Here is a 24,249-nt window from a genome sequence, read left to right as displayed (position 1 = left end):
TCATTCATCCATCCATCCATCCATCCATCCATCCATCTAACAAGGATCATTAGGTACCTACATGTGCCAGGCACTATGCTAGACCATGGGAAAGAGCAGTGACCAAAACAGACATAACACTTGCCCAACACAGACCACATGTAGGGACAGAAGACAATAAGCAAGTCAACTCATAGATAAACATGTGATGACAAGCTGTTGGAGGATATTGCTATGAAGAAGTATGTGGGGGCTTAGGGGACAATGGAACGGTGACAACCTGATAGGTTCTACTTAAGCCGAGACCTAGAGGATGAACGAGATTTTACTAGACAAGAATAAGGGAAGGGACATCCTGGGCGGAGGGCACAGCATGCGTAGAGGCTTGGCCTTGAGGCAGAAGGAGCACAGGTGGGTATGTCCAGGAAGTGAGGGGCGACCTGAGGCCAGTGCCACTGGAGAGTCATGTGCGATAATGGCTGTGGCAGGAGCCCAGGCAGCAGGCAGAGGCAGACGCCAGGGGTCCTGCACGCCTGTGCAGGCCACGTCGAGGCCATCGGTCTTCACTCTCAGTGATGGGGAGCCGGCAAAAGGGCCAGATGCCTTACGACTTCATCTTTAAACCTAAGAGTTAAAGAAATTCGGTTTCTCCTTTTCCGGTACACTGTAGTTTAGTGCAACCACTCCCGAATGGCTTTCTCGCTCACACGGCCCAGTTTTAGAGTCACGCACACGTCGCTACATTCATCACCATCAGTGGGACCTTCACGCTAATCCGATTCCTCGGTTTTGGTAAATTCCTCGGTGGTATTTACCATTCCCCCTTCTCTCCAACGTGTTTGCTAAGATTTTACCTATTAACAAACTATTTGTTTCCCCGTTTTTGAAACCCGAGCTCCTATCGATACGAGCGACATTGTCACCCCACCGACTGGCCGTCATGGCCACCGAGAACGAAGACCCTGGTGCTTCAGTCGCCCTGGGCAACCCCGTCTCAGGGGGACAGGCTGTTTCTGCCGTGCCTTGGGGTCGCTGGCGCCAACTCAGAGTCTCACCCCCTCGGTGTGGTCGCAGTTAGCCCACACTTCTGATGCCATCTCTCGCCCTCCCCCCAGCCCCTTCCCTGTCCGGCATCTCTGGCAGAGGCGTGGCGACCCTCACCTAGGACGCACAGCCACGGCTGCTGGTGGGCGATGACGGCGTGAGGGGCTGTTGACTGGAGGAAAGAGGCCGCAGTTAGAACCCAAACGTCTCGACTTCTCATCTTTCTTCCCAAAGCTTTTTCAAAATTGAATTTTCTATACGATGAAAGACATAGAGACCTTTTTGAAAAAAGAAAAAGTAGAAATCACACATAATCCCAGCGCCCTGATCCATAAGTGGCCGTTTATCTTTTGCCTAAGATGCTTAGAGCTCTGTCCTGTGCCATAGGTGCGTCCCCTCTAATCTCGGACACTTGCGCACCGTTTCCACAGACCGTACTATTCCTCTTTTCTTTCTTTGTAACTCCTTCCCCTATTCATGAGTGTTTTTGTTGTTGCTGGTTTTAGACTATCGCAAACAATAGAATCATGGGGGAAAAAAAAACCCACAATTTTTTGTACATCCGTAGGACCCCGCTGTGGTTTCACTTAGTTATAATTCGTCCCTTCAAAATCTCGCCCTCGACTTCATTGTCTTTCTCTAGCTAGTGTCCTCACGGTGACCACATTGCCTGTGACTTCTAGGTTTCCTGCCCCTCAGCCCCTGGATGATGCCGGCCTGTTCTCTTACCTCACGTTGTCTTGGCTCACACCGCTCATGATCCGAGGCTTCCGGAAACTCTTAGAAGAGAACAGCATCCCCCACCTGTCGGTACACGATGCTTCGGCCAAACATTCCAAAAGGTGAGGTCACGTGGGCAAGCCACCAGCTTGGTCGAAGACCGTGTGTTGGGGGGGCTGGTGATCAGAGACGCGTAAGCGTGGGTAGGAGCCACCCTCAGACGAGCAGAGAATATCGGTTCTTCCTTTGCAGCAAGAGGCCTCACTCGGGGCTGGAGGTTCTCGACCTGTGGGTCGTGAAGCCCCTGAAATGGGTGACATATTTCACGAGTCTGGCTAGAGAGGAGATAGGAAGGAGACTCAACTAACAGTCGTGAAGTTCTGAGTACGTGCCACGCACTATTCCATTGGGGAACGTGTGGTGATTTTGTTTTCTGTTTGTCATTCTATGTTTGAACAATAGACGCCCCCTCCCCATGCAAGTGGGAGGGCGGTGCTGTCCCAACGCCTGTCTGTCCTTGGCCTCGCAGGGGACCGCGTTAGAGGGGTCTGTGGCAACACAGGGAGCGGGAAGAGCAGCCTGTTGTCAGCCATCCTGGGGGAGGTAAGCGACTCGCGACTCGCACATACCCACCCACTGGCGGGCCAGGGCCTCCCCAGCTCCCAGCCCCCCATAAGTCACATCATCACTTTCTTCCTCGAAAGGGTCTGAGCCAGGCGAGTTTTTGTAAGTGGAAAACAGTGGTGCATGTGCTTCCGGGGGAGGTGACCCGTCCTGCGCTTCCGGGGGAGGTGACCCGTCCTGCGCTTCCTTCGCAGCCTCCGACCGGGAGTGCCGCCTCCGAGGTCACCTGGACACCCGTTCCCCGTTCTCCATGCTTTCCCCACCCTGTTTGTAATTGGCGTGGCAGGGTCTCCAGGATTTCGCCATGAAGCAAAGTCCTTGTGACGCGCTCCAGTGGAGGCCATTGTCCCTTAGGAGGCAGCCGGGGGAGGCGAAAGTGTGAGAAGGAGCAGGAAGGAAGTGGGGAGGGCGGTGAGGACTGGCAGCGAGACAGCAGCCCCTGCCCCCGAGATCTGAACCCCCATTCCGTCACTTGCGGGCGTTTCCGAAGCCCCTTCTCCGGTTTCCCAAAGGGCCCAAACCCACTCTCCCAAAACATTCGCGATCACGTTACACCTGAAAACACCTGGCATTTGTTTATGGTCACCTCCCCACGGGGGTCTCGCCAGGCCGTCCGCTCCCAGCCCAGCCTCGCCCCATCCTGTGCTTCTCTCTCTTGCCCGGTCCCTGTGCCTGTCACCCCTCCTTCCCGTGTTGCTGGGAGAGCTAGCAAGTGCCCTTCTTTTATTCTGCTCGTCCCTCAGCCCCTTCTCCCGAATGCACGTGGCCAGACCCATCACCTCTTTGCCATGTGGCCATGTTGTCGATGGCAGTTTTCTCCTAATACATCGGTCTCAGCTCATTTCACACGCGACGGCCTTTCCTGAAGTCCTTAGCAACTGGAGAGAAGAAAGACTCTATTAAAAAAAAAAAAAGTAGGAATATTTTAGACAGTACTTATATGCCAGGCCCTGTGCTAAGAGCTTCCCATTGTTTCCTTTGACCTTGAAAACAACCCCATGAGGGAGGCATAGCTGTGATGGCCAGTTGACAGTGAGGTTTGGAGAGGGGCCTTGGCCAAGGTCACACAACAGGTAAGGGGGGATCGAGGGTCATGAGCCAGGTCCACCAGATGGCAGAGCTTAGCTTTTCATTACAGCTGTGTTTCCTGGTGGCTGCCATTCAAGGCCACCTTCCTAAGTGGCCAATGGTTTGTTTGTTTCAAATGAACCGATCTCTTTCCTGCCAATGGATGGAAAATGAAAAGATGTTATTTTAAGGTTCTGTTCTTACGAATGAAAGGCTGACTCTGAGTCAGCAGCAGGAAGCACAGGATGAGAGGCAGGCGCACAGGATGCTGGGGTCCTGTGCTGGGGTCAAGGGCGTGAGAGTTGTGGTCTTTATTTGTTTCACGTGTGTTTTTAAATTGATCCTGCAGGAAGAGCGGGACGAATACCACAATAAAGACCGCACACGCCCACCGCCTAGATTTGAGAGTCGAGGGCGTTTGCACGTTTGCCACAACCCCGTAGAAACATTTCGTAGAACTATTTTAAATTACAGAGATTCTGACACTTTCCCATTGAGCACGTCATCATGATTCCAAGACGTGAGGACATTTTTTCATCTAACCACAAAGTCATTATCACACCTAACGCCATTAGGAATGATTCTGTGACATGCGGGGTGGGCGGAGGTGGCCTGGAGCTTTCTGCCTCACCGGGAGGCGCGTGGAGACACGCTCGCGAGGGAGAGGGGCTGGGTGAGGAGGCGTCGGCTGCCATCAGCGCTGGCCTTGGTGCAGCCCTGCAGTCACGGGCTGGCTTGGTTCCACATCATCACGGCTGTTCCCTTAGGCGCACTCATGGTTATTAGAAGCCCCTCTACACAGGGGAGCCCCCAGGATCCAGGGGACAATGCAGCCCTGGGCACTGTGGCTGTGAGGGGGCAGGGGCCACCCCGGTCCACGCTGCCCTGCCGTAGATGCGGCTGCTGGACGGCTCGGTGAGCGTGGGCGGAAGCCTGGCCTACGTCCCCCAGCAGGCCTGGACTATCGAGGGCAGCATCATGGAGAATATCCTCATGGGGAGCCAGCTGGACAAGGCCCGGTAAGCTCCCGGGAGGGGCGTGGAGTGTGTGGCTGGGTGGGAGGGACCCCCAGCGGCTAACGGTGATTTGACAGCTGCCGACGCTGCTGTGTGTTCACAGCATACATCGCCATATTTCCTCCTCACTGTGAGAGAAAGAGCGTTATCATGTCCACATTCTAGGCGAGTCAGCTGGGACCTCAGGAGGTTAAATAATGTGCCCAAAGCCACCCACCTGGCAGGATCTGATGTCACTTGGATTGAATCCAGTTTTTTCAGAAACTTCGCGCTTACCTGTTATACCGTACGGGCCACAATAACCCTCCCTGTCCAGAAGTTTCCTTTAAAACTTCGATCATATTAATCTTTGACCCCTAACTGAAAGGCAAGTCAGCACGGTGCTGAGTTGCGTAACGTGGAGGAAACAGGCTTGGACTCGTGGCCTGGGGGGCTGGCCGCCGGCCATCGCATCCGTCCTTGCCCCTCGGGGCCGCTCCTCCCCACGTGTGCCTCCAAGGCGATCGTCCCAAAACACAGCCTTTCGGACTGAGGACTCAGAGGGCAGTTTTGAAATCTCTGCATAAAATCTGATTTTATTTTGAAATCTCAGAATAAAAACGCACCAACGCTTTGGCTCAGCACTGCTAGGTGCTTAATGCATGGGTAAACTCACCCACGAATATGAAGGCTGAGAAAAAAAAATAATTCACACGACGCATCGTTCACAGCAGCAAAAGACTTGGGGGAGTGGCTGAATAATTGATGTGAGGGTATGTCAGAGGGCGCTACGGTGCCATTAAGACCCTATAAGTCTGTATATGCTGCACACATGCATATGCGGATAGATCATTTCTTAATAAACACACAAGAAACTGTCATCGTGGCTGCTTCTGGGAAAAGCAGCAGAGGGCCAGAGATGCGAGGGAAACTTGCTTTTCACCGTGTCTTCTTTCTGTTCTGTTCAAATATTGACCAAGTACGAGTATCGGATTAAAAGGTAGAAGGGAGGAAATGCAGGGAGCCTCCAGTGGCTTCCTCTCGACCTCGGGTTCAGATCCAAATGCAGTGCAAGACCTTCTCCCTCCGACCGTGGCGGGGCCGGGGCGTCTGCGGCCGCTGGCCCTCAGTTTTCTGTCTCTGCAGGTACCTCCAGGTGCTCCGCTGCTGCTCCCTGAACCGGGCCCTGGAAATTCTGCCCTTCGGAGACCTGACGGAGGTGAGCGGGAGCGAGCGTCCTGCATCCCCACCGTGGTGGGCTCTCGGGCCGCCTCCTGGGCGGGGGGAGGAGGGCCCGGGCTGACCTCGTCGGGTTGCTTGTAGGGTCAGGGGTCGATGCGCGTGGAGCCCTGTGGGTAGAGCAGGCATCTGCCCATCAGGAGAAGAACACAGTTGGCGCCTGGTGTTTGTCGAATGAGTGACCGAGTGAGAAATAGGCCTGGCCAGGCTAAGCAGCTGGTCCAGGTCACGCGGGGGTGAACCGGAGGCCCGGCAGTGGCGAGAGGTCACCCAGCCGCTCTTTGAACTCTACGCTTCTTCTAGAGACCTCCAGAGTTCACGGGAGCTCAGGACTTGTCCTCAGAGCCTGACTCACGTGGGCCAGCCGGCAGCGGCCTGGAGGGCTGGTTTGCAAGGGGACTCATGACAGGGAGACCCGATCACTCCAGTGGCCCACTACTGTCCGTCACTCCTGACACAAGGCATCGTATAAAGTGGTCCTTCCCATGGCGGCAGCAGCAGATTGCATCTCTGTCCCACTGAGTAAAGCGGACCCTTGGCCAGCGTGGGGGGAAGGGCACGACCCCCACATAGCCGATAGCCCGCAGTTAACGTTTGACCCTACGGTCAGCCCTGCACGCCCGTGAAGTCATCCGGCCAAGGATCAAACATGGTATTTTTGATCTTTGGTCGGGACTCTCTGGTTGGGAATGTGAAAATGCCGTTTCGATTCGTGGTCGGTGGAAGCCACCCATGTGAAACCCACGGGTGCGGAGGGCCAGCTCTGCTCACCACCTTCGCGGGTCAGGCCCGGCTGTCTGGGGGTCAACGGTGGGCCACCCAGGCCAAGGGGCCGCTTGCACGTGACAGAGGCTTGTAACCCAAGTAATACGTTAGCAGCTGCTGTCTCTTGGGAATGAGAGATTTATTTTATTTTCTAAATTATTAAAGTTTTAATGTGCCTCCTGAGAAGTTGCGGTTATAGAAAATTTGTATGTAATTAGGAGTTACGCAATTTTATTGAACTAAAATCAGTGTTTTCATCCGTTACTAGGCAAATTTAGAAAGGCAGTTTTTAAATGGCAGAGGTGCCAAATCATCAGGTGTCCGGGAGGCTGTGCTGAGGGGGTTGGGTCTGCCCCATGCGCCTGCCTGGCTGGTGTGGGCGCCCCAGGCTGAGCTCACCCTCCAGCTGGGGTGCCTTTGGCTGCCTGTCCACAGATCGGGGAGCGGGGCCTCAACCTCTCCGGGGGGCAGGAGCAGAGGATCAGCCTGGCCCGCGCCGTCTACTCCGACCGCGAGATCTACCTGCTGGATGACCCGCTGTCGGCCGTGGACGCCCGCGTGGGGAAGCAGGTCTTCGAGGAGTGCATTAAGGAGACCCTCCGGGGGAAGACTGTCACCCTGGTGCCCCACCAGCTGCAGGTGACCGCCCGTCCGGGGCTCTGGCCGTGACTGACACCTGATATGGGTCCTCGAGCCGTTTCAGGGTGATTCGGCGACCTCATAGCAGCTCCCCTCCATCTCAGATGAGGCCACCCAGATTCAGGGAGTGCGGTGAAGAGCTCGGATTTCCTTCGCTTCCCACGCGGACGAGATAGTTCGGGAAAAGTCGAAATGAAATCGTAAAGTCTCCTTTCCCTTTGGTATTTTATGGGCGGGCCGCTGCTTTTGAAGAAAAAACGAAAAACGCGTGCCTCAGGTCGAGCACCGAGCACCGTGGCCGCGCCCCATGCTGCCCTCGCAAGGCCCCTCCCTGAGATGTCGTCACACTTGGTGTGGGTCTCAACATGGTGCTGTTCTTTCTCCCTCTTCTTACGCTGTGGCCTATTTTCTTTTTTGGGGGGGTATAAAATATAAAGACATAGAAAACTGTCTAATGAAAAGCCAGGTCTGTCGCCCAGACGAGCCGATCGAACGTGGGATGCCCCCCCAGACCGCGTTCCAGATCCTCCCGCCGCCCCGTCCCTTAGCCCACGGCTCCGAAGCTTCGCAACAGGTGTATGAACCTTCGGACATGATAAAATCTCCTCTTCCGCATTTACGAGTTTACGTAATTGATCTTTCACTCTGTGCGTCTTACGTTCATTTGCTTTTTCCACTCAATATTCTATTTTTGAGAATTTCCACGTTGATGCATGTAACTTCAGTTAATACTCACTGGCATAGTATCCCAATATCTGAACATACCAGAACTTTATTTCTCTAGAATAGACAGGTTACCCCCGCCCCCACGTTTCACTTTTAGAAAAAATGCTTCAACGTACATCGTTCTACATGTGTCTATCAGCATGTTTGAGAGTTTTTTTTTTTTAGAATAGAGTTTTAAGGGTTGAATTGTTGGTTCCTAATTCTTCAGAAATCTTTAGTGTTACTAGATGTTGTCAAATTGTTTCTCCAAAGCAGTTGCACCCCTCCCCCCAAATCTAATGAGAATTTCCTTTATTTCCAGTCACCACTGACACTTGGGGTTTTCCGACGTTTAAATTCTTTGCCATCCTGGTGGTCTAAAATAACATTTTTGTCGTGCTTCGAATTTACATTTTCCTTTGAAATAGTGAAGTTGAACAGCCTTATTTCTTCGGACTCTTCAGTATTTAGAGTTTTGTGACCCGGTCGTTTTGCTAGAAGATGGGAAAATCTGTGAAAAAGGAATTCACAGTGAATTAAGGCAGAAAAGGGGGAGATACGTCCACCTCATCCAGAAGACGCGCCAGGAAGCCACACAGGTGAGGTCCACGCCGCCCCGCCTCCCTTCCCACGCAGAGGAGCGGCCCTTGCACTCGCTGTGGCTGGTTCTCCCCAGAACGTGATGGAGGACACGGCAAAGGCAGAAGAGCCCCAGGAGCCGGCTCGGGCCCGGACCTCTGGCCAGGAGGAGCCTCTCGGCGGCAATGCTGGTAACGGTGCTGGGGACAGGTGGGGACGATGCTGTGCCGGCCTGGATTCCCCAGGGAACCCCGCCCGGGCCATGCCTCTCACGGCCTGGGGTCCTAGACATCACACGCCACGTGGCTGAGGGCCACGGCTGCGGCCTGTGCAGGTCAGAGGACCGGAGGGTCCAGGGACGAGTGCTGTGGGTGGCACAGCTGAGGGTGGGAGGCAGAGGCAGGACGGTGGGTCGCTTTGGCCTGAAGTGGCATAAGCTGAGAACTTTGCAAGGCATTTGGATTTTCATTCATTATATGGTTGTGAGGAACACAGGTTTAAAAATAAAGGCATTAAAATCAGGAAGGATTTGGGCCCAGGCCCCGGTGTCTGGAGGCTCACGGCCTCGCTCTTCCCTGAGAGGGGACAACTGGACAGAAAGACGTCCCTTTTTAAAATAAGGTCGGTTCTGGGTTTGAATTCCGGCCCTGCTGCTTACAAAGCTGTGTGACCTCGGCCACGCACCTTAGCCTCTCCGGACCCTCCTGGGCACAGGCGAAGGTCGCAGTCCCAGCTTTTCAGTCTGGTGGTGGAGATTAGATGAGGTCCTAACGTAATGCCTGGCACATCGTAGGCTCCTGTCACCAAGAGCATCTTCGGCCGTGAAGGTCAGAAACTGATCTGGGCAGAAAAATAATTGGAGGGAAAGGGTGATTGATCTCACAGGATGAAAGGAAAAGATGAGGAACCAGGCCTCGGCGACTTGGGGGCTTCAGCAGCAGGAGCGGGTACCGAATATTTCCGAAGAAAATCTCCAAATATTTTCCATCCTGGTGTAATTTCCCTCAAGATTCAAATTCCAGTGAGGGGGCTCGCTTCCCCAGGAAATATTGGGGTGTTGTTATCAGAAGAAGAGAATCAGGCAGAAATAACAGGCATTCTCCACCGTGCTGCTTCCTGTCATCAGGAGCGTGTGCTGGCATCTCCAGGGACCGCCCCCCCCCCACCCCCTATCCTGCTCCGGGCCAAGAATCTGCCTGGGCAGGTGTCACAACTGTGTTTTGTGCAGTTGTGTCAGAAGTGCATTGCTGCAAAGCATCTTAGCAGCCATGTGTAGGCCCGCCAGTTACCAAATGAGAACACACGAGGTTCAGGGATTTACCTGAGGTTGCACAGTACCGTGATGACAATTCTTGAGTCTAGTTTCTTCGTCCCAGGTCACTGCTTTGTTTACTCTCTCCAGCTGCCTCTCTCAACACGTCGGGCTCTTGGGAAGTCCAGGCCCTCGAGAGCTGATTGCATAGTCGGGGAGGGACGCGCTCTCCGGATGCTGGGGTCCAGGTCAAAGGTTTCCTGCAGCAGAGTGTTGCATGGAAAAGCTGCTGGTTAGGGTTGGACGTGGGTGGGCCCTGTAGGTGGATGGCGGGGGAGCTGGAAAAGGGCGGCAGCCAGGAGCGGAAGGCTTTGCAAGGACTCGTCCTGACTCTGGAAGAAGGTGCAGGAGGCTGAGAGACGCTCCGTTTCCTCCTCCTCCCCAGGGCTGGAAAATCAGCTCACGAAGAAGGAGAGCGAAGAAGGGTCACTGAGATGGCGCGTCTGCCACCACCCACCACGTCCGGGCGGCCGGAGGGACGGTCCAGCCGCTCCCTCCCCGGCCGGGGGTCCCCTCTGGGACCAGCCCTGCCACCGAAGCTGGGCCAGACTGGCTGGCAGGAGGTCGTGATGCCCTGAGGTGCAGCGGAGTCACGCCACGTGGTTTACCTTGCACGATCCCAACGCGCCTCAGTCACAGCAACTCTGCCGCCACAGTCGGTGCTGGAAGCTCTGCGGGTACTCGTGTTCCAGGGCGCCTGGGGTTTGTTTTCATCGGGTAGATGAGACACGCAGACGTGGAAATCATTGTCACGGAGGGAGAGCTTTCTACCAGCGGGCCTGGCGTGCCACGCAGGGCCACCTGGGGAAGCACCTGGTTTCGGGAGGCAGCGGGGCAAGAAGGGAGAGCGTGGCCCATAGACGCAGTTGGGGTTTTTGTGGGAAGGTGTGGGCAAGGCAGGCAGGTACACGGAGTAAGCTTCGGGTTGACTGGTTTGATTGATCTGGAGGGGAGGCCCTGGACTGTAGGGGTGTCCCTAGTCGGCTAGCACCTTGCCCGGGGGTAATTTAGGGTCGGGGGAACAGACACTTGCTGCATGCGAGCTTAAGTGAGATGGTCGGGATTGCGGGCTGCGGACAGGCTGGGTTGGGTATTTCAGTGTTTTTCCAGCTGTGGGTCCTTCGCCACTGGCGGGCTGTGAAATCAACTGAGTCAATTTTAAGTGCAGTGAAAGAAACAGGATGGGATGGGATAAAAACCATCGGCATCGCCGACGTTAGACCATCGGCGAAGCTTTTATTTCGATGGTATGAAGATGTGTTTCCGAAGGCACTGAGAAGCTTCGACACTACTGCTTTACTAAGTGGTGCACATCGCCAAACTGTGCACACATACCTATGCCGTGTTCCAGCCACGAGTCCAAGCGTGCGATTCTGCATTTTTTGAGTCCTTTAAGAGGTTTCCAAGAGTAATTTTGACTCCTTGTCAACGTTTTACTCTTCATGGACTTTGGGACCTAACCCTGTGTGAGGTGAGTCTCCTCTCCACCTGTCGTGGGGAGGAAGCGGCAGGCTGAGCCGGAGAGATCGCCGTCCCCACCCCTTCCACCACAAGCAGCCCCGTGACACAGGGCCTGGCCGAGCGGGAACCCAGCACGCGCTTGTGAAGTGCATGAATGCATCAGGCTGCCGTTTGACTCGGATTTACAAACGTTAGTATGAGCCAGGCTCCGGAGGGGAGGGGCCACGAGGCCATCTAAGAACCAACCCTGGGATCTAGCTGGACATTTGCACCCACTAGAGAGTGAGAGAGATCTCTGTAGCCAGGCACAGTCTCAGATGTCATCGGAGAAGGGAAGAGGTGGCCCTTGAGCGTGGGATCGGGGGGGCAGAGTATGGGACACAGACTGGCTAGGAGGGCAGCATGCTGGGGCCAGAGACAGATGCTAAAGGTGAGGATGCAAGCTGGGTGTACCCCTCCTTGGCTTGTTTGAATCCCAGCCCCCCATCTCCCGGCTCTGTGGTTTGGGGCACATTACCCCACCCCTTGGAGACTCAGTAAATGGGAATAGGAAACTCTCACTCAGAAACGGTGCACATTTTTAGCGCTATGCCTGGCACTTCGTATGCAAGGAGTATACATACCCCATGAAAGGCAGCCATTGTGATTTTGAAAGTTAAACCCTCAGGACCCGTGTAAGGGGAACTACCTTCTCTAGAATACACTACGTGCCGGGCCCTGGGCTGGGTGCATCTTCAGAGTGGCCCATGAGGCTGGTGTGACTCACATCGCCATCCCGCAGGTGAGGAGGCAGAATGTCCCTCGCCCACAGTTACAGAGCTTGCAAGTAGTAGAGCCGAGACTCGAAGCCAGGGCTCTCTGGCCTGAGAACCCAGCTCTCGGCAGTGCTCCGCGGTGTCCAGGGACACAGGGCGAACAGCAGCTTTGTCCACACCTGCCGTGCACCTTCCCGCGGCGCCCGCGTATCACCTCCCCTCCTCTTCCCAGGTTCCGTGGTCTCTACCGTGTCTTTCCTTCTCATGCTGATTTTCATCGTCTTTATCCTCTTCGACTTCTGGTGGCTGAGCTGTTGGCTGGAGCAGGGCTCGGGGGTGAGTGCCGTGGTGGGAGCGAGGCGCATTTCCGTGGCTTGGGTGGAGCGAGGTGGCTTCCCTGAGGGTCCACAGCATGGCCTGGACCCTCACAACCAGCCCAGAGCCTGCCGCTGCCAACAGGACAAATGGGGCTCCGGGGAGGACTTCTGAGGTCCAGAATTCCAGGGGCTCCCTCCCTCCCAGCGCTGACCTCCTTGCTCACAGAATGAGCGTCACCCATGCAGACTTGTTGGAACAAAACCAAGACATTTCTGCTCCCCAGGGACGCTTTGCATACCACCTCTATCCTTGAACGGCAGTGTTGCCTTCTCGCTCTCCTGATTGAAAATATGCGCCCCCCCCACCCCGCCCCGACCCCCGCACGGGTCGGGAGGCCACCTCCAAGACAAACGAGTTAACTGCAGGGGACCCAGGGGACCGAGTTCATCCAGTCACTGCCGGCCGCAGGGGAGAGGCCCGAGCTCCATGCTGATTGGTGCAGAGGTGACTTGGGGATTTGACAGGGAGAACGAGGGAGCCGGGAGTGTCGGGGCTCAGTAGAGTCGGGGAAGTGAGAACATGCCGGACGGGGCCGGTGTCCAGCGAGCCGCCCGGCCTGCTAGCTGGTGGCCACGCCGCTTGGGGTCCATCCTCCCACAGAGACTGGGGGACAGGGACCCTGTCCTTCTGATGATTGCATTTCAAAGGAATGGTCCCCAGGTCCTGGAGAGAGATGCTTCGGACCTGCGGGAGATCCACACTCCTGTGAGCCCTTTATAGTGAGTGCGGGAGACGGAGCTGGGGAAATAGGCCCAGGTGCTGGCATTTTAAGGCGAGGGGGGCGAGTGGGGTGCGGCCCTCCTAGGGACACACCTTAAGCCACCGAAAGCCATGCCAGTGTTGGATCCAGTCTCTTCTGAGTCGTGTGTCAGGCAGGGTTTCATTGGGGAAACGGAAGCCACTTGACGTAGAGCTTCTGGAGCTCGGACGCGGGAGGCAGAGGCCGCACGGCCTTCGGGAGGGTGGGGGTCCGCAGGGAAGGGGCCCCAGTCATCGCAGCAGCAGGCAGTGCTGCCGTGGCCCAGAGAGTCTCAGACGGGCGCCCGTGAGCCGCTGGCCCAACCCGTGTCCCGAGCCCCTGCCCATAGTCTCCACCAGAGTATGATGGCGTCTCCTCCTCCAGCTCGCAGACTCCCTGTGGTTCTCCTTGGCAGAATCTGCCCTGGGCCCTCGCTTGCGAGGAGTCTGGGCAGGCAGACCCCCAGGGTCTCCGTGCATGCAGCGGTGGAGCTTGCAGACGGAGCTTGCAGACGGAGCTTGCAGACGGAGCTTGCAGACAGGGCGGGAGGATGCTGGAGGGTGCTCAAGCGCTGGATTCTAACAGCACAGCGTGAAGCGGTCGATCAAGCCATTTCCTACTGTGACAGAAGAAAAGGGGCCTCTCTAGAAAGCAGGGTGCCTTGGGACGGAGAGCGGGGAGCGGGTAACGGCGTGGAGGGACACGAGTCAGGGAGACAGGCTGGTTAGACTTCTAGAGACTTCTAGCGTGGTCCAGGGATGCACAGAGGGGCCTGATCCAGCTTGGGGCGGTGGGGAGGGAGAGGCAGGGAAAAGCAGAAGAAAAGCAGCAGAAAAATTTTAAAATTTTTATTTTCAATTACAGTTGACAGGATTATTTTATATTAGTTTCGAGTGTCCAGCAGAGTGGTTAGACATTTATATAGTTTACGGGGTGGTCCCCGCCTGGCACCACACAGTTATCACACTGTCCTCGGCTGCATTCCCTGTGTCGTACCGCACAGCCCCGTGACTGTTTTGTAGCCCGAGCTGGGCGGTTTTAACATACGGGTTCACCTTGCGCCAGCCACTGACCCTTATGTGGCCCTAGCGAGGAGGACTTTCCTCCCCAATGAATTTCACCCTGGATCCAGGGGGTCTGACCCCCTAAAAAAGAAAACTCACGTTTCCTCTCTATTCACGCACACGCCTCTGACACCCAGGGAGCAGGTTTTCCCTGTATCGACCACTCCCATCCTCACATTCAGCCCCTGGAGTCAGCGGAGCCCACAGGTTAAGAGCTCAGCCCCACAAGACCACCCCCGACCTCAGACGCCGATCACGAGGGAGGACCTCCCGTGCGACTGACGGAGCCACGATAAACTGGGGGTTCCTGTGATCCCCTCCAGGGGTGTTCTGTGAGCCATTCTAATTCGCTAGAATGGCTCACAGAAGTCGGGAAATACGTCTACCAGCTTATTATATATAAGGGACGTAATAAAACATACGATGACCTGGCAGATGAAGAGGTACATAGGTCCAGGAGGGTCCTCAAGTGCAGGGGTGTCTGTCCCCGTGGAGTTGGGGGGGCACCACCCTCCTGGCACGTGGACGTGTTCACCAGTTCGTTAGCTCTCTGAACCCCGTTTTTCAGTGATGTTTATGGGGCTTCATCCCATACGCACAATAAATTAATAATGTAACGTCCAGCCCTTCTCCCCACCCGGGGAGGATGGGCACGGGGCTGAAAGTTCCGAGCCTTCTTCACTCGTGGTTTGGTCTTTCTGGTGACCAGCCCCCATTCTGAAGCTATCCAGGGGCCCTCAGGCCCCAACCCCCAGCCGTATCGTCCGCTACAGAGAGACTCCCATTACTCCAGAATCTCCCAGGGTCTTAGAAGTTTGGGAACCAGAGTCAAGGCCAAGTATTAGAACAAAAGAGGATCCTGGCACTCTGTCGTCTCAGGAGCTCTGCCAGGAACTGCGGACAGAGACCAAGTGTACCCTTCGTCACGTCACACCCCCTGTTCTTTCCCGAAGGCCATCAGCAGCCAGGAAAGCAACAAATCCTCCGCAGACCGAGGCGACATACTGGACGACCCCCAGCTGCTCTTGTATGAGCTGGTGTACGGCCTCGGCACCCTGTGCATGATCCTCACTGGGGTGTGCTCCTCGGGGGTGGTCACCAAGATCACGAGGAGAGCATCCTCCGTCCTTCACAACAAGCTCTACGGCAAGGTATGGGCCTGGGCGCTGGGCGCTGGGCGTGGCTGCGGACCGAACCCCGACCTTGCCCGTTTTGATTTTTAATGACTTTTTTTGAGCTGTTTTTGCTCCGAGGAAAATTCAGCAGAAAATCTCGGGTTTTGAAATGCCCCTCACCAGGCCCCTGCTTGCTCCTATTAGTGACGTCCTGCGTGCGTGTAGGACGTTTGCTACAGTCGATGAGCCAATGTCGATTCCTTATCATTGTCGTCATTAAGGTCCGCAGTGTCCTCTGAGCCTCGCTCCTTGTGCTGCACGGTCTACGGGTTTTGATAAATGTGCGCCGACCCGTATCCACCATTCAGTGTCGTACAGACTCTTTTCTCTGCCCTGAAAATCCCGCCCTCCCCCGAACCCCTGATCTCTTGACTGTCTCCACCGTTTGGCCTTTTTCAGAATGTCACAGAGTTGCAGGCAGACGCTGGGTCGCGAGGCAGATGGGGGCAGGCCAGGGCAGCCGCAGCGAAGCTCTCCCGCTGCTGGAGCCAGTGTCCGCGGCTGGAGGGTCGGTGGCCACACCGACGCTGGCCTCGGCTGGCTGAGCACTGTCACGGAGTTACGTGTAATCGCCCGCAGGTCCCTGTAATTATTCTCATGTTACATATGAGAAAACTGTGCGCTGTGATGAGAACGCCGAACTGCGGTATTCTAATGGCGCCACACCACTCCTGGCAATGTCATCGCTTTCTCCGATGCATCGGATACTGGTGACCTTGGGTGCAAACGACCCCATCAGAGGAAACAGCAAGGCCTAGCGTTGGTGGAATGCCTCCCGGGAAAAGACTGTCTGAGCACTTTCGATGTTACCTCTCCCTCCCTCACTCCCCCTCCTCCTCCCTCCCCCTCCTCCTCTCCCTCCCTCCGTCCCTCCCTCCCTCCCCTCCTCTCCCTCCTCCCTCTCCCTGCCCTCCCTCCAGCCACTCCCTCTCCCTCCTCTCCCTCCCCTCCCCTCCTTCTCACTCTCCTCGCCATATACTCTGGCTTCTGCACTCCTCCTCTCTCCTCGCCACCCTGCCGCCGCCACGCTTCCGCCGCCACTTTTCTTCCTTCCTTTGCACTCCGTCCGCCGCCGCCACCTGCCTGTTTTCCACTGCACCATATAGCTTCCGCCACTCTCCACTGCTTTCCTCTTCCACACTCGCTGTACTTCTTCTTCTATAACGGCGTACCTTGCGTGATATAATTTCACCAGCACATTCGCTTTGGCCGTGGTTTGCTGGGAAGGTACCTGGCTGGCGCGCTTTGCTTCCGCCAGCCGTATGCGGCGGGCGTGAGGTAAGGGTTAAGGGGCTTGGCCAAGGTCACACGGCTGTAGGTGGAGTTGCTGGCTGTGCTGGAGCCCAGGCAGGGTGACTCCGGGCCCACGCTGTTAGCCACGCTGCCTCCTGGACGCCCGCCGCAGGCTGCGGGCTGGACCTCTGCGGAGCCTAAGGGTGACCGTGTCCCCGTGGTCTGGGTGCTTCTCCCTGCAGGTCTCCTGCTGCCCCATGAGCTTCTTCGACACGACCCCCACAGGCCGACTGCTGAACTGCTTCGCGGGGAACCTGGATCGGCTGGACCAGCTCCTGCGGGTCGTGATGGAGGAGTTTCTGCTGCTGTTCCTGGGGGTCGTCCTCAACCTGCTGATGGCCGCCGTGCTATCTCTGTACATCTTGCTCGTAGGGGTCCTCATGGCCATCCTGTGCATCACGTACTATGTGTGAGTGGGTTCTTCTTGCTTGTGGACTGGCTTTGTGAGTTGGGGTGCGACATTGGGGCCAACCTAGACTTGGGTGGTCCCAAGGAGGGCTGGCCCATGTCACCCGCGGTCCTTCTCGCCACAGGAATTTCAAGAGGGCCATCGACGTGTTCAAGAGCCTGGAGGTCTATCACCAGTCACCTCTGGTCTCCCACATCCTCACCTCGCTGCGCGGCCTCAGCTCCACCCCCGTCTACGGAAAAACGGAAGATTCTGTGAAGGAGTGAGTCGTGCCGGCGCGGAGGACGACGGGCCCGTGGGGAGCGGGCGGGGAGGTCGGAGTGGAGCATCTGTACGACGGTGCTCGCGAGGATGTCGGACGTCAGCGTGTAGGAAATGTCTGGGAAGCTGCGGGTGGTGCGCGCTCACCGAGTTAGCGGTGAGAAGCGTCACGGGCTCGGCCCTCTGTCCTGCTTTTTTTCCTTTGCTTCCAAGCAGGAATCTAACCCTAACAGGATAATAAGGAACGATGGCTTTCTAGGCAACAGAATTTCCTTCGGTTAGTCACACCCGCAGGTTTGCCTTAGAATCGCTGGTTGCAACAAACAAACGAGAAACCCTCTGCTTGCCGCCGGGGCTTAACTGTGCAATATGGACTTTCCTGCTTCTAAAGATCCATCAGATACGGCCTGTGCCGAACCACGGTGGGGGACGGGAGACGCAAGGAAATGACATTTTCGTAACGACCTCGCGTCGAACGGGAGACGGCGTGGGAGTGGAGCAGATAAAACGCCACGAGGGTTCAGAGGGAGAAGAGGGGGCCTGCAGCCGGGGCTCCAGGAAGCCTCGGGCAGGAGCTGGCGTCCGAGCTGGCCTCGCGGCCGGACGCTGGAGGAAGCAGCCGGTGCACTCTTGGGAAACCGTGGGTCAGACAGACACATGTGGTTTTCACGTTAACCTTTCTCTCTCAGGTTTGAAAACCCGATCGACATACAGAGCAGCTACCTGCTGATGTTCCTGTCGTCCACGCGATGGGTGGCACTGAGGCTGGAGCTCATGACCAACATGGTGACCTTGGTCGTGGCCTTGTTCGTGACTTTCGGCACTTCCTCGGTCCCCTATTCCTATAAAGCCATGGTTATCAACTTAATTCTGCAGGTGAGGGAGAGACCCCAAGACCAGGGCAGGGCGGGGGTCGGTCTGTAGCTTGTGGGCCGACCCGGGAGATCCATGGGACTCTGATTACGTCCTGGCTTTTGGCCGTGTGCGAGCTGGTGAGCCACGTGCTTGGCCTTCGGACTGGGCCGCTTCGCTCTGTTTCTGTCAGCACTGAACTCGGAAGTCTGTACGTAACGATATTTAGTGGAATCGTAGACTAATTGGAATTGAAGGGAGCCCACGGGCGACAGAGTCCACCCCTCTCATTGTGCAGATGGGGAAACTGAGGCCCACGGGGGGAGGAGTTGTCCGAACGGGCGGAGGGTTAAAAGCAGAGCAGAACAAGAACAACAACATCTGGGTTGTCTGGCTGGTGCCTTTTCACGTCACCATTTGTGCTCGGGGCCAGTCACCGAGTTTTCTGAGGCGTCCGAGGAGGCTGTTGGAAAGGTGAGGGTCCCAGCCCTCCCTGGAGCTGGGGTTCCTGGACTTCACAGAGCATAAGGACGAGGGTGTGTCGCTGAGGTCTGTCCTAGGCCACCATGCTTGGCTCTGCTGGGGTCTCCCGAGAAGCATGCGGGACGCTCCCAGCCTTATCTCGCCTGCAGGCGGGGACACAGGAGCCTTTATCTATCTAGTGGCTCCCATCCCCTGGCACTGCCCCGTGCTCCTGGCCGCACTGGGGCTGGGTGGGCAGCTGCGGTGTGGGCCGAGAGCGGAGGGCGCCCGTGGGATTCTTGCCCAGAATGGCACCCAAGTGCAGGGGTGGGCTCCATGCTCGTGGGGGACCCTCTTGGTTTGAGGAGTCACTTGAGGCCAGAGGCGGCAAGCGGTTTTCAGGAGCATGAGAGCCTGAGCTCGCCCCAGCAGCCACTGGCCCTGACGCCTCTCCTCCGCTCCAGCTGGCGGGCAACCTCCAGGCCACCGCCCGGATGTGCTTGGAGGTGGAGGCGCACTTCACCGTGGCAGAGAGGATTCTGCAGTACATGCAGGTGGGGACGCGGTCTGGGTGCGGGCGGGGGCTCTGGGGCCTCTGCCTCCGAGCCGGGCCGGGCTCAGCCTCTGCAGCCTCCACAAGCCCCCATCCCCGAGGCTCTGAGACCTTCGGGGCCCTTCCTCCCGTCGGCCCCGGGGCCTGTGTATGTCGCCTGGCTGAGGCCCTCCCATTCCACTGGCTCATTCCGACCAGCCCCTGTATGTGCCAGCGTTCCTGGGTGTAGATGGAATAATCTTCCTTTTCTAGAAATGAGAGGTTCACCAAGGCTGATGGTAATAATGATAATAATTGTTGTTACTACTGCTTTTGTTTACGTCACGGTATTTAGGTGCATAGATTTTGGGGCTGGATCACTGGGTTCAGGTCTCAGCTTTGCCACTTGAGTCAGCTGTGTAGCCTGGGGCAACCCATTCTCCTCTGTCCCCATCTCTGAAGCGGCAGAGATGGCAGCGTCTGCTTCACCGGGCTGCAGCAAAGAGTAAATTATGTGATGTGTAGAGGACATAGCCGTGCCTTGCCCACAGGAGAGGCTCCATGCTATCATACAGAAGTTGTCTCATGGAGTCACAGAGCCATTTTATAAGGTCGATTGGATTATTATCCCCATTACACAGAAGAGGAAGCTGAGGCCGGGCCAGGCTGAGCATCTTGCTCAAGATAACACAGCCAGGGGCTGGCAGAGCCAGGCCTCCTGCCCCTCTCACCCGAGTGGGCTCTGTGAACTGTGGAGCCGCGACTTAACCCTGAGGGGCGCCGTCGTGACACGGCGCTGGCAGTGGGGAGTGGGACCGGTACCCAGGAGACCCTGCTTCTTGCCACCCTCCCCTCCAAACACACCCTACTGTGCTTGGCGCAGAGCCCTCGCCTGTCCACTCACCAGCGGTGTGAGCCGAAGCGAGTCGTCCAGCCTGCCTGAGCCCCCGTTCCCTTGTCTGTGAAATGCAGGTGAAAAGGCCTCGTCCCTCAAGGGACGAGGACAGAGAGAGAACGGTCTGCACGGGGCTCCGAGCAGACAAACACGCCCCACAGGGCTCTGCCACCCTCGCTATCATTATTCTGGATTCTATGTCTCTAGAATCTCACACCTTCAATCAGGAAAAGTTCCCTATGTTAGTAATGAGAAGGCTAGCGATGTGGTTCATCACTCTTTGGGGACGAAACTCTCTGCCCTTCGGGTGAGTGGGGACAGGGATGTCCCTCTCGGGTGTCTTCTGATCCCATGGCCGGTGGCTTGATCACGATCAGGGCAGGCCGGGGCGGGAGCTGGCGAGTCAGCGGGGTGGTTGGAGATGGGGGGTAACCATTGATTTCTTTTTCTTTCTCCCAAAATAAGTTGTGTGCTCCTGAGGCTCCTTTACACATAGAAGGCAACAGCTGTCCCCGCGGGTGGCCGCGGCATGGGGACATCACGTTCCAGGATTATCAGATGAGACACAGAGAGAACACGCCCTTCATTCTCCGGGGCATCAGCCCGACGATCCGCGGCCGGGAAGTGGTGGGCATCGTGGGAAGGACGGGCTCCGGTGAGCCGAGCACCCCACGGACCCCCCGCCCTCGGCTCCGGCCTTCGGGGGCTGGGCCTGTTTTCAGGCCTGGGTTTGCTGGGTGACGCCTCAGGGGTCTGCTGGCCCTCGCTCTGGGCTGGGCCCTGTGCCGGACACTGGCGAGCAAAACCCAAAGTCGCTGACGTCGCGGGGGTTCAGTGGGGATCCTAGGTGTTAAGCAGGTCATTAGTGGGAAGTAAACAAGATGCTTAACTGCAGACCGTGGCGAGTGCCACAGACGAAGGAGAAGGGGGGTGGTCAGAGCACGGTCGGCCGTTGGGGTCCGAGGCCGGCGCCCGAGCCGACACAGGAAGGGCGAACAGGGTGCAGGGGAGGGCGAGGAGTGAAATCTGGGTCCCCCTTTCCTTCTTGCCCTCCCCCCCCTTCCTAGACCCCTCCTCAGCCCCCTCCCCTTTCCGACTCATTTCCTTCCCTTCTGCTCCGAGCACTTTTGGGAGATCTCGCCCAGTTTCACTCCCTCCCACTCTTCGCATTGTTCAAACCCAGTGTTCAGAGACACTCGCCGCGCCCTCGGCCCGCCCTCGAGCACCCCCGGAGCCGCCTCCTCCAGGTAGCCCCTCCGGATGCCTAGAGCTTCCATGGGTGTGCCCTGATGGACTGTGTACACTCATCGGGCATTTCCTGAGCGTTAGGGGGGCAGGCAGTGGAACCCTGAAGGTGGACGGGACACCCGCTGCCACCCGTGAACCTTGACTTTGTCAAGTAGGGCAGAGGTTGATGCCGAGGGGCCTGGCAGGTAGCACTGGGCCTGGGTTGCTGGGAGGAGGGCGAGGAGGGCCATGCCCGGAGCTGGAGGACACTGTCCCCCCTCACGGAAGCCCTACACTCAGTTCCAGCTGCTTCCTGTCTGCGGGGGAGTGGACATGGGGCCAGTGTGGCTGGTCCTACTGTCGCTAGAGAAGCATGCTGTTTGAATTTTTATACATAGGACTTTGGATTTTTAAAATTCTGGCAAAGAACTTAAAAAATAACAGTAACGTCATGTGTGAAACAAAGCCGGGTTTAATCCGGGGCTCCACGCGTGCCCCCCAGTCTCGGCTGCTGGAGAGCTGCTCGTGGCTTGGGGCACCGCCCGGAGCAGAGACTCCAGCCGCCTTCTGCTCGTCATGACACCGGCTGGGCCATGGACGGGAGCGGGTCACGTGTGCACGCCAGGCGTGTCCCGAGCTGCCCAGTGCTGCCCCCAGCGCAGGGTCAGGAAGCCAAGGCCTCGCCCTCTGTCCCCACAGGGAAGTCCTCCTTGGCGGTGGCGCTGTACCGCCTGGTGGAGCCCACGGCGGGCCGGATTCTCATCGACGGCGTGGACATCTGTAGCATCGGCCTGGAGGACCTGCGGTCCAAGTTCTCCATCATCCCTCAAGATCCTATCCTGCTCTCAGGAACCACCAGGTGAGTGCGGGGCCAGAGGTGAGCCTGGGACATGGCCAGGCTCCCGGAGGAGTGCGCTGGAGGCCAGGGCTGCTCTGGAGGCCAGGGCTGGCCTGCCTCGGTTAGCTGGCGGCCGCCGCTCCAGCTTCTGGAACCCTCGTGCCTGCCTGGCCCACCTCATCGAGGCCTTGAAGATCAAATGAAGCCCCGATAAACACGGGGTCGCTCTGTAAACTCTGATGTCCAGACAGAAGCCAGACATAATTTTTATGTCTTAAAACCCCGACGGGGTTGGCCACGTCTGTTTGCTGTCCGGCGTCTGCACGGTGCCTTCCACACTCTCGTGTCCGCAGGCGGTGGGTTCTCTTCCCTCCGCCCACTGGGAAAAGCTCCTGGGGACATTTGGGGCCGGATGTTGGGAACTGCTGGTTTCCGGGGTACACATTCCAGGCAGGGGGATGAATCTAATGCCCCTGTATCGTATATTTATAAATGGTTGACATGATACATATTATGTGTGTACACACACACACACACACACACACACACACACATTGCTCATGCTGACTCGCTTCCACCCGGGTCCCACCTCTGCGGTTGGGGGTAGAGCGTCACCTGGAGCCTGGGGACTCATATCTGGGGAGCCGGTGGCCCCCAAACAAAACTTGGGGGCTGCTGCCTGCAGAAGGGATGGGTACTGACTGGCACCAGAAATGAGCCCTCAAGGGAGCCCCGGGGGTCGTGTGGTCGCCGAGCGCCCCGTCCGTCCCCTCTGGCAGGTTCAACCCGGACCCTTTCGACTGCCACATGGATGAGCAGCTCTGGGAGGCCTTGGAGAAGACTTTCCTGAGCAGCACGGTAAGAGCCCCGAGGCCCGATCGCGGGGTGCTCCGCGTGGTCTGCTGTTGGTCCCGGATCAGACCGCCCCACGGAGGCCAGATGCGCTGGGATCCCTAACTGAAGGCCGATGGTGCCCGGACACCAGCAGTGAGCCAGGCACATTCTAGGCCCAGGAGCGCAGCAGAGGCGGGCGAGGCCTTTGTCCGCCTGCTTCACGTCACGGGAGGTGAAGGCCACCAGCCACGGGGCACGGAGACGCTTCCAGCTGGGTCAAGTGCTGTAGTGGCAGTGACTACACCGACAGACGCCTCAGGGGTGGGGTGGCTCCTCTGCACGGGCTGGCCAATCGGGGCTCCTGGAGGACGGGACATTTGAGCCGAGACCAGATAGATACTGAGGGAACAATGACACGGAACATTCCAGGCACAGGGACTAAGAGAGTACGCTCAGACCTCGAGGTGGGGTGAGACCACTGCAGGTGAGAAGAAGACCAGAGTGTGGGGAAGGCACCGCGCGGACCGTGACAGGAGGGTTATAAGAGAGGACAAGGTCGGGCGTCTACAGAACCTGCGTGCCGACGTCCCAGACAGGAGGGACATGAGGGGACAGGTCAGGTGTCACCGCAGACACCTGTGCAAACGTCCCAAGGGGCAGACAGGAGGAGGGATTATGAGGGGGGACAAGGTCGGGTCTCACCACAGACCTGCGTGCCGACGTCCCAGACGGACAGGAAGGGGTTATGAGGACAGGTCCGGAGGTGTCACCGCGAACCTACATTAAACGTCCCAGACAGACAGGAGAGATTTATAGGGGACAGGTCGGGTGTCACCGCAGACCTGCGTGCCGACGTCCCAGACGGACAGGAGGGTTATGAGGGGGACAGGTCGGGTGTCACCGCAGACCTGCGTGCCGACGTCCCAGACGGACAGGAGGGTTATGAGGGGGACAGGTCGGGTGTCACCGCAGACCTGCGTGCCGACGTCCCGTCTTCCCTGGCATCACAGATCTCACAGTTGCCCCAGCAGCTGCGGGCCAAAGTGGTGGCAAATGGGGCGGACTTCTCCGTGGGGGAGAGGCAGCTGCTCTGCATCGCTCGAGTGATCCTTCAGAAGCCCGAGGTGAGACTCCCGACGGCCTGCGAGGTCACCGAGGGTGCCTGGGCTGGGGACGCATTGGCCGTGTCCCCCTCCAGTACCACAGGACAATGGCACCATCCACAGGGCTCACTAATGTCACTAACTGCCATTCCACGCGTGTCCCTGGGGCGGGGCTGTCAGCCGGGGCTCCCTCAGACCCTGACACCTCAGTGACGTGGTCCCCCCAGAACCAAGTCACGACGTGCTTTTCTCACGAAAAGCCAAAAAGTTAGAAACTTGGGAATTTACAAACTTCCCACTGT

At 57.3% G+C, this 24,249-nt stretch overlaps 1 protein-coding gene across 1 annotated transcript in view; it reads left to right on the top strand.

The window, feature by feature from the left end:
* LOC120617382 (ATP-binding cassette sub-family C member 11-like) overlaps nucleotides 1-24,249 on the top strand; it is a 36,566-nt gene that overhangs the window by 2,598 nt on the left and 9,719 nt on the right. The window contains 17 exon segments of the mRNA XM_039881085.1: nucleotides 1,707-1,833; nucleotides 4,330-4,454; nucleotides 5,577-5,649; nucleotides 6,870-7,073; nucleotides 8,243-8,377; nucleotides 8,455-8,548; nucleotides 10,055-10,150; nucleotides 12,118-12,221; nucleotides 15,020-15,217; nucleotides 16,717-16,943; nucleotides 17,068-17,205; nucleotides 17,894-18,080; nucleotides 18,983-19,072; nucleotides 20,411-20,600; nucleotides 21,872-22,031; nucleotides 22,790-22,868; nucleotides 23,855-23,968. Of these exon segments, the coding sequence (XP_039737019.1) occupies nucleotides 1,707-1,833; nucleotides 4,330-4,454; nucleotides 5,577-5,649; nucleotides 6,870-7,073; nucleotides 8,243-8,377; nucleotides 8,455-8,548; nucleotides 10,055-10,150; nucleotides 12,118-12,221; nucleotides 15,020-15,217; nucleotides 16,717-16,943; nucleotides 17,068-17,205; nucleotides 17,894-18,080; nucleotides 18,983-19,072; nucleotides 20,411-20,600; nucleotides 21,872-22,031; nucleotides 22,790-22,868; nucleotides 23,855-23,968 (2,341 nt within the window).

This window comes from Pteropus medius, unplaced genomic scaffold (assembly GCF_902729225.1).
Source record: "Pteropus medius unplaced genomic scaffold, Ma_sr-lr_union100, whole genome shotgun sequence".
In the NCBI taxonomy this organism is placed as follows: domain Eukaryota; kingdom Metazoa; phylum Chordata; class Mammalia; order Chiroptera; family Pteropodidae; genus Pteropus; species Pteropus medius.
This window is presented reverse-complemented; position numbering and strand designations above follow the sequence as displayed.